At 45.1% G+C, this 15,340-nt stretch overlaps 2 protein-coding genes and 1 long non-coding RNA gene across 3 annotated transcripts; all 3 read right to left on the bottom strand.

The window, feature by feature from the left end:
* Nucleotides 1-3,151: 3,151 nt before the first annotated feature.
* Nucleotides 3,152-4,155, bottom strand: LOC124670002 (proteasome subunit alpha type-4-1). Its single transcript, XM_047206527.1, has one exon. The coding sequence runs from the start codon at nt 4,085-4,087 to the stop codon at nt 3,335-3,337; it is 753 nt and encodes a 250-aa protein (XP_047062483.1). The 5' UTR covers nt 4,088-4,155; the 3' UTR covers nt 3,152-3,334.
* A 1,108-nt stretch (nt 4,156-5,263) lies between these two features.
* LOC124705914 (probable LRR receptor-like serine/threonine-protein kinase At1g56130) lies at nt 5,264-15,104 on the bottom strand. Its single transcript, XM_047237599.1, has 16 exons — nt 15,094-15,104; nt 14,654-14,749; nt 14,121-14,321; nt 13,933-14,004; nt 13,357-13,428; nt 13,039-13,110; nt 12,826-12,897; nt 12,665-12,736; nt 12,332-12,403; nt 12,169-12,247; nt 9,580-9,662; nt 9,436-9,480; nt 6,923-6,984; nt 6,231-6,619; nt 5,924-6,110; nt 5,264-5,828 (listed from the first exon to the last, which is right to left on the bottom strand). The coding sequence occupies exons 1-16, from the start codon at nt 15,102-15,104 to the stop codon at nt 5,638-5,640; spliced, it is 1,776 nt and encodes a 591-aa protein (XP_047093555.1). The 3' UTR covers nt 5,264-5,637.
* LOC124670013 lies at nt 9,588-11,508 on the bottom strand. Its single transcript, XR_006992370.1, has 3 exons — nt 11,470-11,508; nt 10,818-10,883; nt 9,588-9,648 (listed from the first exon to the last, which is right to left on the bottom strand). It is a non-coding gene; the product is annotated as an uncharacterized LOC124670013 (long non-coding RNA).
* Nucleotides 15,105-15,340: the final 236 nt, after the last annotated feature.

Consider the following 15,340-nt stretch of genomic DNA (forward strand, 5'->3'; position numbering starts at 1 on the left):
TGGAGGTGAGGAAGGAATCTTAGGGTTAGGGGTGCGGGTGGATCTCGTCGACGGCCATCTTAGGGTTAGGGGTGTGGGTTCGGTCCCGCTGGTGGCCATCTTTGAATTAGGGGTGTGGGGTCCCACCTGCTTCAGAGGAAGGGGTTTATAGGGATGGTCGGCCGGGAGAGCGGTGGACCGGCGGAGGAGGCGGCTAAGTAGGGTGGGGCGGCGAGGAGGCGCGATAGCGACGCTGGCCGCAAGTGGCGAGACACGGCGGTTAGGCCAGCGGTGGGTGGGCGGGTCGGCGAGGGAGAGGAGTTGGCCATCGTTATTTCCGTCTCCATCGTCTAGAAAGAGAAGGAGGAACAAAGAAGATGACTAGGAAGAAGTGCGAGGAGGTGGTGGTGGGCTAGCCTACTACGTGCGGTGTCTATTCGACGCTGCAAGAAGCGGCGTATAGGAGCCCCTTCATGGCGGCGTTGCTGTCAGTTTCGGCACGAAGGTGGTGGCATTGGTGCGGCAAACTCCTATACACCGCTCAACGCGGTGTGTTTCTTCCGCACCGCGTACCCTCTCTTGCATGCGGCGTAGCTAGTTGGCCGGCCCACCAACACCAATCATTCCCCTACCTCTCATATCTCTCTTGCCCGTTGCCGACGGAACAAGATGGAGCGGGCGATGCTGTCGTGACTTGCAGGGAGCTACGATGGAGAAGAAGTTGGCGAGGATGGAGCGAGGTGGCATCGGAGAACTTAGGGGTGGGGGTGCAGGGGTGCGGCGCTGGAGACTTAGGGCTAGGGTTCGACTCAGCCGGCGCCAAAGGACCAGGGGATGTGAACGGGAGCTAAATGGGTGGTCGGGAGCGGAGGAAGATCGGCAGAGGTGGCAATTTGATGAGGGTGGTGTAGCGAGGCGACGCGGTACCAACGCCGGCCACAGGTGGCAAGCGGTTAGGTTCGCGGCAGGGGCAGTGCTCTGGTGTTGTAGAGGTGGGGCAATCGACGGGGGGATGGGGGGGTGACATTGATGCAAGGAAGAAGGATATCGACTGGGAAGAAGAAAAAGAGGCGGTGAAGATGGGTGGGCCACAGCCTGCAATGATGTGTTTTCATGCGGCACCGCTAAAGGCGGTGTATAGGAAGTCCCTTTGGATGGCCGTTTTTCAGGAAACCCTAAGGTGTATATGTTTGTTTCTCCGAGGAATGGACTATGGAGTGCTTACATATGAGAAAGAAAATAGAGAATCGAGCACCTACGATAATACTAAGTAGTATCAATGTATCATTCGCTCGATTGGAAGATAATCTATGTACGTATTCAGACGGTTATATCTTACAGTACATATGCATAAACATCTCTTCAGCATTTGTGCCTAATCAAACATTAACATCACAACGGATTTGTTAAGAAACTGATGCAAATTTTACTTCCTAAGATGCACAACTGATAGAAGATGGGTTAATTGTAAACGCATGCATGGTTATCAGCCCAGCGTTGTGGTCAAGTTATCGACGATGAATGAATTTCTCCTCTCTCCCTACTTCCTCCCCAAGTTGAACTCACCTACCTCAAATCTCTGCTGAAATTCCCAGATCTTGTTAGATCTGCTGACCCTCTGCTGAAACTCCCATATCTTACATCTGACCCTATCTTAGGTCGGGTCATAACAGGAATTTGCACTGTATGAACCAATGCCTCATTTGAGTGCCTCGCGTGAATCAGAAATAGGGAAATGCACAAACTGGGGGAGAAGTCCTTTGGAACCAAGCACTCCAGCAGGCACATTAACTTATTTTGTTAACAACCTGATTAATGCACCAAACAAAAACTCTGCATCACCAAAATACTCAATCGATCTTGCAATAAAATCAATCTTAAAAGAACACACAACCAAATAAGAAGCCATGTTAAGGGCCAACAACCAGTACATCTCCACCCAACTGAAATAGTGTTGTCAAAACAAAACAAAAACTGAACGTTTTCCGGGTTCTTTTTTTACATCATAACATATTTAGCCACTCAAATGATGTTTCCCCTGATTCATAACCTATTATCTCCATCCAACTGGAATGATGATCATAGTTGACACCCTTTACTCTGATTCATCTTGTCAACTCCACAGGGATATCCCAGTACACCTCAGGAGACATCACAAAAATCCTATACAACATCATGGCTTCATAGCCATAATCCCAGAAGTAGCACTCTAGTTTAAAGCTAACTGGTCCCCAGGTTAACAACATAGAGTATTTGAGTTGCTCACCTAATACAGTTCATTGCTATTGTCTTCAATGAACGCAAGCACTATAACATGCAGCAAGGACAAAACCAACACAGTTTTTTTCTAAATCCAGACCAGATATACAGTTATATATCGGAATCAAACACCTAGCGTGCTTGCTTAATGCTGAACTTATCAGAATTCAGCATTACACATATTAAGAAAATTAAAACTGCGGAGCAGCATGTTATCCCTCCCAAGATATTCAAAAGAAGACACAACCAACTAGTCCAATAGACCATACAAAAAAGAAATTAAGATGATCGCAGGGAAGGCACATACAGGATAAACATGCAACAGGGACTACCACAATTTTGGACCAATATATACTTCTTGTGCAGAAAAAATTCAAAAGGTGCCCCTAAGTTGATACATCCCCCAATGGTCCATCTCTTAGTATTAGAGGCAACTCTCCAGGGAAAAGAGAGAAGATATATCGTTCATCTCTTATTATTAGAGGTAACTCTCCAGGAAAAGAGAGAAGACAGAATGCGTTGCCTCTGAACTCTAGTATTCCATCATCTTTTGTTCTTACCTGATCATTGTTGGTGTCTATGATTAGTTGATTATGTTGAATTACCACAGAGAAACAAGAACCTGGACCAACCAAGATTCCAACTTGCGATCTAACACCATGTTGCACAAGTAATCACCAACTTCTCCATGGCAAACTAGATGGTGAACTGAAACATTGGATATATCCTAGGAACTAAGGATTATAACTGCAGGGCTTCTAGGCAATCTCCCAAGCACAAGAATCTCCTTAAGATACAGGCTGGTTCACTAAGCACACTCATGATGACATGGTCAAACAAATAAGGTTTCACTATAGTTTCTGTAGGTTCATATTTCCATACCACCATATAATCACAAATAACAATCAAAGGATGGGACCAAATTCACCACAATGCATCAGATAAAGCAAATATGATTAACCGTTCAAGCATGTTTGGCATCAAATTAAAACACGTAACCATCGAATAGTTTGGTTTAAACAACAGAAAAAGCATAATAACTGATTAAGCCATCTAAGAGCAGAGTAGACATCACAAGCCACATCAAACCAGCACATCAGGCCTCAGGTGCCGGCTGCGTGAGCCCAGCCTTGGCAAGCAGCTTTCCCATGGCATCTGGGGTGCAGACCTGGTACTGCACTTCCCCAGTGCCGGGATGCAGGAAGACCTCGGCCAGCTCCAGCTTCTCTGCTGTCAAACTAGTGGAATCCATGGTCTTGCTGAGGACCTTTAGGGCAAGGGCGACGGCCTCCTCGCGGGTCATGCCGTCGCGGTAGTCCTGCTTGAGCATGGATTGCGCGGCCTGGCTGTTGGCCCCGACGGCGGAGGCCTTCCAGCCGCTGTAGTTACCTGAGGGGTCGCTCATGTAGAGCTGGAAGCCGTGCTTCTTGTCCCATCCGGCGAAGAGGAAGGAGACGCCGAAGGGGCGCAGGCCCCCGAACTGGGTGTAGCCCTGCTTGGTGTCGCAGAGGGACTGGACGAGCTGCTCGACGGGGATGGGCTCCTGGTAGGAGAGGGAGTAGCGCTGGGCGTGGAGGCGGGCGGTGTTGATGAGGATGTTGGCGTCGGACATGATCCCGGCGACGGCGCAGGCGAGGTGGGAGTCGATCTTGTACATCTTCTCGGCGGATCGGGAGGACTGGAGGAGCTTGGAGGTGACCTTCTTCTCGCCGACGAGGACCACGCCGTCGGCCGCCAGGATGCCGAGGGCCGACCCGGCGTTGCCGATCGCCTCCATCGCGTACTCCACCTGGTACAGCCGGCCCTCCGGCGAGAAGATCGTGGTGCGGCTGTCGTAGCGGCGAGACATCGCGGCGGAGGAGGCGGCGGCGGCGAGGGATTGGGGGAGATTTCTCTGGGGATTTGGGGGAAGTAAGGAAGCAACTCGTGGGGAGGTTCACGATGGATCTACTACTTCTTTTTCTCACAAAACTAGGGATCTACTTGTAAGGCAAGTAAAGAAGAAGGATGTGCTTTGGATTTTGGTTTAGTGTAGGGTTCGAGACTAAAAAGAATTCTGCAGGAAGACAAAGCGGACAAGGAGTCGAGGAAAATTTGTAAAAAGGGTCCACTTAGGACATTCCAATGCCGTGACCCATCCGTGTTCGCGCGTCCGGATAAGTCGAAACAGACAAAAATTCGGCCCAGCGTGACTATCCATCCTGCACCTGCGCGTTCGGATGGGTCGAAACGGACAAACACCCGGCCCAACGCGCGGACTCTTCCCTAAAACGGATGGCGATTTGATGCAAACTCATCTTATTCTGCAGGAAGACGGGTTCGAGACTAAAAAGAATTCTGCAGGAAGACGACAAGGAGCGGAGGAAAATTTGTAAAAAAGGGTCGATTTGATGCAAACTCATCTTAGATTCTGAAATTCCGAGCTAAATTTTTCAAAGGTGTATTTGTAAGGTAGCCATAGAAAATTTATTGTATTATTTGGGACAAAAAACATACAAAAAATAATATTTTGACGATCAAAAAAGTATGTCCAACGGTTTATATTCTTTCTATTTATTAACATAACAATACAAAGTTGGTACATATATACAACTAACAAAACACAAAGTAGAATATAAACGGTTGTACTGTTGCAAACTCGCATCGCCGCAACTATCAAGCACGCAGATCTTTCGCCGTCATCGAAGAAGAAACCAACAGTTGGTTCATTCATTGACCGCTACAAAACCTTTTAGGATAGGGCTGCTATAGTATATTTCGGACTAAATGCGTAGCAATCCCCATTTCTTCTTATGAAACGGGACATGAATTTTAGCGGAAACTAAAATGTGAGGTCTAATCTCATGTTCTTCTCTCTTTTGTCTACAAATTGCTATGTGACATCCAAACAACACGACGCCTCAACTACTGCAAATTTCCATCTGTAGCAAAGGAATTCAATGGATTGTAATCCTACAAATTCTTTCACTAGTCTTGGATTCAAAAGGGTCAATTGCCTGGAATGCTGGAGTTTGACACAAAATACTTCAATCCTGCATAAACTACACTACAGGAAAATCAGCATTCCGGAGAAACCCCAAAGATGTTAAATAGCCATCAGCGATACATGGAGAATAAGTTCGAAAGAACAAATAAATAAATACAATACAACATGCCAAAAACAAAACGTGAGATGACATCAGTGGTTCTTAGAAGTTACAATCGACGAATCGCAAAACAAAACGAAGCTGCAGACCTAATATCCTGGCGTAAACCGAACTGTACATCGATGCTGTTCTCCTCTTCACAGTACTCCGCTACGTGTTCCTGTACAGGCGTCCATTGTCCCCCACCACAGCTCAACGAAGGTATGATACAGTGCACAGAGGCTCATTCACATGGTATACACATCTGAACTCCTCATGCATTTGGATGCTTCACGAGTGACACCCATTTCCACCAGAGGTAAACGACGGACGAAGATATCACTGCCGCAGCTATACACAGGGCTGCAATGCCCGCAACCACTCCTCTTCTCTTGTTATCATGTGGCGCTGCCTCTGGCCGCGCCGGTGGGGGGCTGTTGTTTGGGGGGATTTCAGTGAGGAAAACTGCAGAAATTTGAGCATTCCATCTTTGTCAGTCAATGTTTTTCCAATAGCAAAAGTATGATATGAACGAAGGATAGTATATGTATTGCAGATACCTCTTATTGCTGATACCAGAGGCCCATAAGCTCCTTCATATGGAATAGCACGTGTGCCTCGTCCATTCCAGTACAGATGTATTTTTAGAACTGAATTATCCACAGTTGCTTCATGGGTTATGTCTGTGGGTCTTCCGAAACCCCCTGCTTCTTTAGTAATGTCAAAATCTGTCTTGATATTCCGATCCTGCATTTAATGACATGATTTCGCTTGGCACATATGGACTGAATGCACTTAAAGTAAATGTTACATAAGAATGAATGCACTAAAAGTAAATGTTTGATTTGTGATTTTCAGAGAGCAAACCTGAATATCAATGTTAAATGAACGCCTTCCTGGCCCACGATTCAGTTCTCTTTCAATAACTATCTCTGCGAAGAAGAGCTGAACTGTATATTTTCCATTAGACAGACCAACCACGTAGTACCATAAATCGCTTCTTGATGTCCTTGCTGTTCTATAGAGCTCAGGCAAGTCTGTCCCTAGATTAACTTGATTTGCATTTACTATACCAGGAGAGTTACTAAGAGTAAGAGGATCAGAGCCCACGTTACTAACCACCCATTGCCTGTCACTATTAACATGAAAGCCTGACGCTCCAAGGTCACTAGTGTCATCATAGAACGTGTTTGACAATGAATCTGGATAAGTCGTTTGCTTGCCACCACAGTTTACAGCACAGGAAGTTATAAGGTCTGCATTTATAATCAGACGAGGGATGAGTAACCACTTGAGAGGATTGTGGAACAAATGATAGGTTCTGAAATAAAGTAACGTGATCTATATCTAAGTGTAGCTTTAGAAGAATTAACAGGTATATAATCTGAATAACCCTACAGAACTCCATAGTAGGTACACCAATGTAATGACTGTAGCATTATCGATATATGATTAATTGAGTACTCGAAGCATGTCAAGAAAAAGATTGAGTACTGGAAGTTTAGTAGCGAAGGAAGTCGTGTTCAAATATTGAATAGTTAAGATTCCTGGAAACTTACTGTTATAAAAAGTGTTGTTGCATCCTTCCATGTGGAGACAGTTGAGGAGGGTAAGGTTTTCACTGCATATTGATAGTTAATACTTAATACTTAATACGGCAGGGTGAGAAAAATGCAGCAGAAGGACGTACTACAGTCTACAGGACACAAACATTAACTCTACTTCAAATTACAAGGACTAGCTTGTGACTAGTTAGTAGTTACAGAAGTACCAAAAGGCCACAGTAAATGCTACAGCTTCTTTTCAACATTCCCTTTGATACAAATTTCCTGAAGTTCCTCATTATTCTATCCCAGGCCGTATACTAGACTTGCAAAGATACGCCTAACTTGTGGCAAGTTGTACTGCATATTGAGTTGCAAAGAAGGAACCCATGGTCCTTCCATTGACCAATATGTTTGGTTATTTCTCTAAGGTGCATCAAAAGAAAAGAGCAATCATGACCTTACAGGAGCAAAATGGTTGAATTATAAAGTATTCTTGGGTTTAAAAAGTGAATGCTGAACAGCATAGATTAGATATAGAAAAGATAATATTTTTGATCTAATAATTAGTTAAGCTCTCTTCCTTAACATTTATGCATTACATGCCCACCATCTCAGCCTTCAAATAAAGGCAGCAAGGGACGGTTCACAGTGAAGATGTTAGAGTACGTCATGGGCCTGAGCCCGTTAGTCTTATGGTTTGCTTAGGGGTCAAGTAAGCCTTGCTTGGGAGTCAAGTAAACCTCTCTATATAAGGAGAGGAGATGTATCAATCTAATCAAGCAAGAATTAAGAAGGAAATCCCTTCCCTCTTGCCACCGGCCGTGGGCAAGGCCCCCGGCCGGCCCTCTCGCAGCCATCTCTCTCCCTCCCAAACCCTAGCAGCCACATAACATTTGGTATCAGAGACCTCTACGATCATGTCTTCGAGCCAGCCCACCGCCACCACCGCCGCCGCCTCCGAGACGCCGCCGGCCTCCTCCGCCGCCGCGCCCCTGCCGCCGCCCTCCACGGGCGTCGCGGCGCCCCTGGCAGATGTCGCCGGCGCCGCCCCCTCCTCTCGCAGCAAGAGCTCTCGACGGCCATCCGCGATCTCACCACTGGAGATCCGCCTCTTCCTGGCCGATCCCTACGGGCCGCCGCCGCCGGCAGCGCTGCTGCCGTGGCAGCCGACGCTGCTGCTGTTGTCGCCGCCACCCGACGTCGGGCTGCTGCAGTCCCCGCTGCCGCTGTCCATCATCTCCGGGTCGGGCCATACCTCGGCGCCGGGGGTCCCTCTTCTCCAGCAGCCGGCCGCCTTCTTCCCCACCGGGACGCTACAGCAACAGCAGCAGCTGCCGCCGCCACCAACGCCACCGCTGCAGCTGCTGTCCTCACCGACGCTGTCCCTGTCGTTCGGTGGGCAACTGCAACAGCAGCAGCTGCTGCCGTCGCCACCAACACCGCAGCAGCGGCTGCTGCCGCCACCGACGCCGTCCCTGCCTTTCGGCGGTGTGGGAGCGACCTTGGCCCCGGGCTCTACATCGACACCGCCCGGGATGCCCTTCCACCAGGTCTGTTTTCCTCCGTCGCCGTCACCGCTTCCGGCTTGGATCGCTATCCGCCACGTGTCGGCGGCGGTGAGGCTGCAAGCTGCTGCGCGCGGCCTCCTTGTGCGTCGGCGTGTGCGGGAGATGCGTGATCTGCAGCTGCAGCTCCTTCAAGTTGCGCTTCATTGCGCAACGGACCTCGATCTCGTCCGCTGCGTCGAGGATCTTGGGCGTACGGTTTCCCCCACGGGCGGCGGACATGCTGTTTTTCCCGCGGGCAGCGACCTCAAAGTCTGCGCCATCGACAGTCATTCGGCGGGGAGAAGGCATGGTGTCACCGACAGGAGCGCACCGCGTAGCACCACTGCATTCCGCCGCCGGCCGCCGCGTGGGCTCCTTTTGTCCCGCTGGTTTCCATGGGATCCAGGTGGCTGTACAGGTGCACGTCCGACGAGCGGACGGTGTCCACTTTATGTTCAGGGGTCAACAATAAAGCGTCCCAGTCCATTTCAGGTTGAGAGTAATAAAACAAGCCGAGATGTAAAAGGCTCGTTTTTAGGTGTTAGGTTTGTGTTGCGTCGAGTCATGGTTTGTTTAGGTTGCAGCTCGAGGACGAGCTGCGTGTCCAGGTGGGGTGTAGTGTTAGAGTACGTCATGGGCCTGAGCCCGTTAGTCTTATGGTTTGCTTAGGGGTCAAGTAAGCCTTGCTTGGGAGTCAAGTAAACCTCTCTATATAAGGAGAGGAGATGTATCAATCTAATCAAGCAAGAATTAAGAAGGAAATCCCTTCCCTCTTGCCACCGGCCGTGGGCAAGGCCCCCGGCCGGCCCTCTCGCAGCCATCTCTCTCCCTCCCAAACCCTAGCAGCCACATAACAGAAGATTGTCCAGTAATCACATTTTAAAACTTACAAAAATAAAACTGTTGGCAAATAACAATAATGATGTTGTTACTTGTTCGATCAATAGCACCAAAGCATGATCACTAAACACCGATTACCTGTTTGTTGTTCTGCTTGCATCAATTGAAGTTCCGATGTAATTTCTGCACAGAGAACATGTTTGCAACAGAATAAGTAAAGATTGCTAATTTAGCTATTGGCATTCAAGCTTAATATAACGACTAAAAGTAAGAAATAAATACATTGACTGCTTCTGACCAGCAGGATTGTCAGGAAGGATTCCAGTAACTAAGGGGTTATACGAAACATCCCTGGAGAGTTTATACTAAAAGTCAGAAGAGTTAAGACAGTTTAAAGATCAGGCTGCATGCAGAAAAATAATTAGAATTAGAATCACAGAATCAGAATATGAGACCATATAATTAGAATTAAAAATATCATGCCAATCTCTGTTCTTATCCAGTCAGTCATTCTTCCTAGTTTCTACAGATCATTTCAAACCCAGTGGTTCAAAGTTCCTATGTTCAATATACACCAATGACTCAGCTATTTTTCAAAAATAATTCTGCTGTGGTAGTTCCAAGTTAGGTCTGACATAAGTGACAAGGGTAGAAGTGTAATATCATGTGTATGTTAGCAGTTCAAACGGTATTTGAACTTTTTAGTCTCGGGTTATCTTATGCCTCTTCTACTCGATGTATTAGCCCTGCGGACCTTGATGCAATATAATATCCCATTTGTGCAGTCTCTCCTGACAATTAACATGGCCTCACAATTCCAGGATATGTGAGCATCCATGTTAAACATAGCGTGCAGGCTACAGGTGATAATATATATTCCATATTATAACGTGAGGACGATCTAAAAAAAAAAAAGGACATTTGATATGAATTGGTCTGATGAGAAATTGCTAAGTCCAGGACCCAGAAATAGTTGCTATTAGGAATGTCCTATGATACGCCAAATAGATGTGCATGTAAATGGTACAGAAGTTTTTGTAGAAGTTATAAAAGATGACTAGAAAGCATGTTCTCGTAAGAGGCGTTATGAAAAAGCATGATGTCTTACAAGCATTAGAATAGTACTACCTAGTCACAATGTAGTGCATATAAGAATTTTGAAAGTCAATTAGTCAAACGATGTAAAGTTTGACCAAGTTTATTGAGAACATTATCAATATCTACAACACCAAATTATACCATATGAAAATATACATCATGATGAATCTAATGGTATTTATTTGGTACTCTAGATGTTGATATTTTTCTCTACATACTTGGTCAAACTTTACATCTTTTGAATTTTTTAAAAACTTATAAGCACTACATTTTGACGAGGGAGTATGTGTCTAAGGGGCAACTATACATGGTAACCTGAATCAGAGTTAAGATTTGTTGCCCAAGGGCATCTTTTATATCAGCGCAAAAACATCCATTGAGGCATCAACCTCTGGAAACGCAGAACAAACAAACATACTTACAAAGGACGTGATGATTGAACCATTTCAGAAGGCAGATTTCCACTAAAGTTGTTTCCACCAAGATATCTAAAAGGATGAAATTTTCATTAGAGGAGTTGAACAAAAAAGAGCGAACCATCGAGTATGAATAAACCATAATGCCCTCAAATACATTTAAGTCAGCATCTGCCAATATTGACTAAATAAGTAATTATCACCGACAAACGTAACACCTAAAAGTGATAGCATATTCTCATACCAATATTGACTAATTAAGTAATTCCTGTTCTTATCAGCAGACTTTACACAACCAAAGTTCCCTAAGTGAAATAGGCATCAAATATTTGTGCTAGGCCAGACAAGGTATCTAGTATTGAGGTGATTGAGATGGCAAAGGTACAGCGCAGAACATCTTCTGCCACCTAACTTGGTAGATGCAGAGCTATGAAGAGTATGAAATTTCATAGGTGAATTACTCTATAACATGGAATTTGGAAGAAATCAAACTGTAGATTAATTGCATTGTTCCCCGACACAGTTTGCTCCATGTGCAAAAAGTTATCTAAATTTTACTTGCGAACAGCACCAAATTTATTATGCAATTAACCCTTAATACAAATGCTTTGAAGGTGTTACATCACACAAGGATTGTAAATATGTAACTACAACTTACAGGCTTGAATTCTTATATGTAAGCAATAGTCCTAGTGAGCCTGATATGTTGTTTGATCCCAAATCTCTGCAAATACAGGGCATCCAAAAAGTTCAGATAACTACGAAAGACTAGTAGATTATATGGACAAAAAAAATAACATTATGGATTCTACTTTTCAACAATATAAGGAGATCTATTTCATGACATAGCTTCCAGTGCTGAATATTGTAGCAAAGCTGAGAACAAGATAAAGTAGATGTGACTGTATAGTGAATTGACATTTTATTACATCCAGGTCTTCCATTGCGCTGAGAAAAAATGTTCAAAATCATTTCGAAAGATCAATTAAAACATTAGAAACACCCAATTTAAAATATTCGGGTAACCTAACAACTACGAACCACCATGGCAATGGTAGAAGATACAAAAGAAAGGCATGTATAAGAACTGTTCGTAGTGTTCCACTTTTAAAACTAATAATAGCTTGTTGATAATTGACAATACTATCTGCAGAACTGCAGATAGATGGTAATAGGCTAATAGCATCATATAAAAACAGGCTAAGAAAAACTATATTTGCAGCTATAGTAATATTACAAACAGTAGCATCCCTAGTATAGGACAACTGTTGCAGAATATCCCAAAGTACAAAGTCATAATAATATGAATCATAGCTCGACAAAAGAATTGTCTTCAAGTAGAAGTGTTTTAGATTACCCACAGGTATGTTAGATTGGGCAATAGATTTGGGAGCCTATTAGGAAGTTCGCCAGTGATTCCACATTTTCTCAGTGATCTGCTTAACAAAAAAAAACTGCCGTAAGCAAATATACTAATTATGAAAGCAAGGTATAGTTCGGCACAATAGTTGCATACATACAATGTTGTAAGATTTGTCCAATTTCCTATGAAATCAAAAGTAGAATTCCGACCATCAAGATCACCAAGCATCCTGTAAGGAAATCCATGTTAAATGTAACACTATAAATTGTATTTATTAACAGAAATCACATTTGTGTGGCTTCTAAGAAGTCATATGACACCATGATTTTTTGTTCATGATGGATGATAACTTCTCCAGATTAGATGACCAAGGATTGAAGGCATTTTTACTCTTATATTAATCCCTTAGCAGTATGAAATTGATAAACAAAAATGAGCACAGTGCTGCATTCTTCAATATTTAATAAAAGAAACCATTAAAGCGACTTACAGCTTTTCCAGATTGATCAAATTAGAGAAAATTTTTGGAATAGGTCCTTGAAGTTTCATCCCATATATTCTCCTAGGAAGACAATTGCATTAGCTTTCCAAGATTGCAAAAGTAAGAAGAAGCTGTGCCTAATGAAAAATAAACCAAGTACTGATGCGTACAAGTCTGTGAGATTGGTGAAGTTCGCAATAAATTCTGGAAGCGTCCCTTCAATGTAATTATCGAACATCCATCTGCACAAGAAATTGCAAGATCATGTGATCTTTCTTTTCCAACAAGACACTATGTAATATATTGCTCTGCAGGTTTTCTTTAAATACGGAGTAGTTTTTTACTTGCTATATGAGAAAGTAAGGGAAATGGCGCATACATACAGGGACTGGAGACTCCTCAAACCTGAAGATCCATTAGGAAAAGACCCATTGAGTTGATTGTTGTTGAAGTGCCTAGCTAAGTGAAGAGCATACAATCAGCTATGAGAATATTAGATGCCTTTGACGACAGATAACAATGAGTACTGACAGAGGTCTGCATTATGACTATTTTTTGCATAGAGATAGGATGCTCATTCACTTGTTCAGCAAGATGAACTTTCAATGCACATATTCCAATTACAGAAAAACTTATCAATGAGGTTCTAAAAAAAAATCACAATCTCGGTAGTAAGGAGAAGTAAAAGGTTTTGTAATCACCATGTTTCCAGTTTGGAGAGATTGGCGATTCCTGGAGGTATTTGGCCACTTAAGTTGTTGTTGCTCAAATCCCTACAAAAGGAAATGGTAAGTGACTATCAATTTTGTATCACTCAACAAGTGTAACAAATTCTGTAGTACTGAGGATGCGCAATAGAGTAGATAAGAAAACACTAGTTATTTCAAAACATTGAACATTTTTGTTGAATACGTGGATACATTGTTTTGTGCACATACGCCTAATCCTTTCTGTAATTATGCAGGGCCAGTCAATCATTATGCTGCAGCAACAAGCTGCTGGGACTTGTATTTCAATAACTCTTATATGTTATGAAAAAGTTCAAGATAAAGTTAGACATGAGTTTTCAAGTATGTATCTAAAATTTAAGATATCAGTAGTCAGAGTTTGGAGGTTTAGTTCCACCATGTGATAAAACAACAAGTATTCCATAGGTACATCGAGTAGTATAATGCTCAATGCAACCAAACACCGCATATCTCTAATCTTAGGGCAGGTGAATTTTCTTCCTAGAGTAAGCAGTTTCCACAGTATGAGCTATCAATGCCAGGACTCACAGAGATACCAGCTCCGTCAAGTTGAAGAGCGCTGGGGGGAAGTCTGTCAGGTTCCAGTAGCCAGTCACGTTCCTGCATCGTCCCAGAGCCAAATCGTTAGTCCACAAGCGCAGACGGAATGAAAAACAACACTGCAGATGCCTCGGGAAGTCAGGCGAGCGAGAGAGCGAGGAAGACGGTGCGCTTACAGGTGCGTGATGCGGCACGGGAGGAACAAGACGTCGCAGCTGCAGTTGATTGACGCGTTCCTCGCGAGGGACCCAAACCAGACCTTCTTCAGGCACGGGTCCTCCGGCGGCGTCGTCGTCGCCGTCGCGGCATATCCGAGACCCCACTGACGGAACACCGCGCTCAGGGCAGCCGCTGCGATAGGGAACGGGAGGAGAGATCTGTGAGACGGCGCGCGTTAGCTTCGAATTCGGTGACGGGGGCGGGAGACCAGTTACCGTCGGAGGCGCTGGTGGGCTGCTGCGGCGGCGGCGGCGGCGGCGGCGGGACGAGCTGGGCGGCGGCGACGGCGAGGCCGGTGAGCGCGAGGAGGAGGAGGAGGGGAGCCATGGGCGTGGGGAGGTAGCGGTTGACTTGCGGAGGAGGGGTGGGAGCATTGGGGGGAGGCTTGAGGTTTTGGGCTGAGTTTGACCTGGCGGCGTTGCGCGTGTCTGAGAGCTGACCGGAGACGAGGTCGTGGTGACCAGGTCTGGGGAGACGACGGCTTACCTACCTCGGGGAGAGGAGAGCGTGATGGGGGAGCTCCGGCCAGCGGCGGCGGGAGATGCGGCGGATCGGCGGCGCTGGTCTGAGTTTTGAGCAAGCACACCTGCAAAACGTGGGGGGAATGAAAGCGCGTCTGCTCTGTAAATGAGTCATAGCTTGCCGAATCAACACTTTGAAATCAGAGTTTCGAAACAAATACGAGTAGAATTATTAACGTCTCTGGCTAATGAAATTTCACAGAACCCAAAACTTTTTTTTTTTGAAGTGCAGAACCCAAAACTTGATTGGATCATTTTATCTCCATCTCCATCTCCATCTCCATCTCCATCTCCACTACTTATAAAGGCAAAAACTTTGTAGGAAAATTAAATCTCGGCCGTCAATCTGCCTACATCCTACGATCCAGAATCGTTTGTTCTCCCCTCTTCGCCCACCCGTGAAATTTACATTCCTCCCATCGTTCAGTTACACCCTCCTCCTTAGATCCGGAAATTATCTCCACTACTTATCTCCACTACTTATAAAGGCAAAAACTTTGTAGGAAAATTAAATCTCGGCCGTCAATCTGCCTACATCCTACGATCCAGAATCGTTTGTTCTCCCCTCTTCGCCCACCCGTGAAATTTACATTCCTCCCATCGTTCAGTTACACCCTCCTCCTTAGATCCGGAAATTACGTTGCAAACAGCCCACG

This window comes from Lolium rigidum, chromosome 1, assembly GCF_022539505.1.
Source record: "Lolium rigidum isolate FL_2022 chromosome 1, APGP_CSIRO_Lrig_0.1, whole genome shotgun sequence".
Classification (NCBI taxonomy): domain Eukaryota; kingdom Viridiplantae; phylum Streptophyta; class Magnoliopsida; order Poales; family Poaceae; genus Lolium; species Lolium rigidum.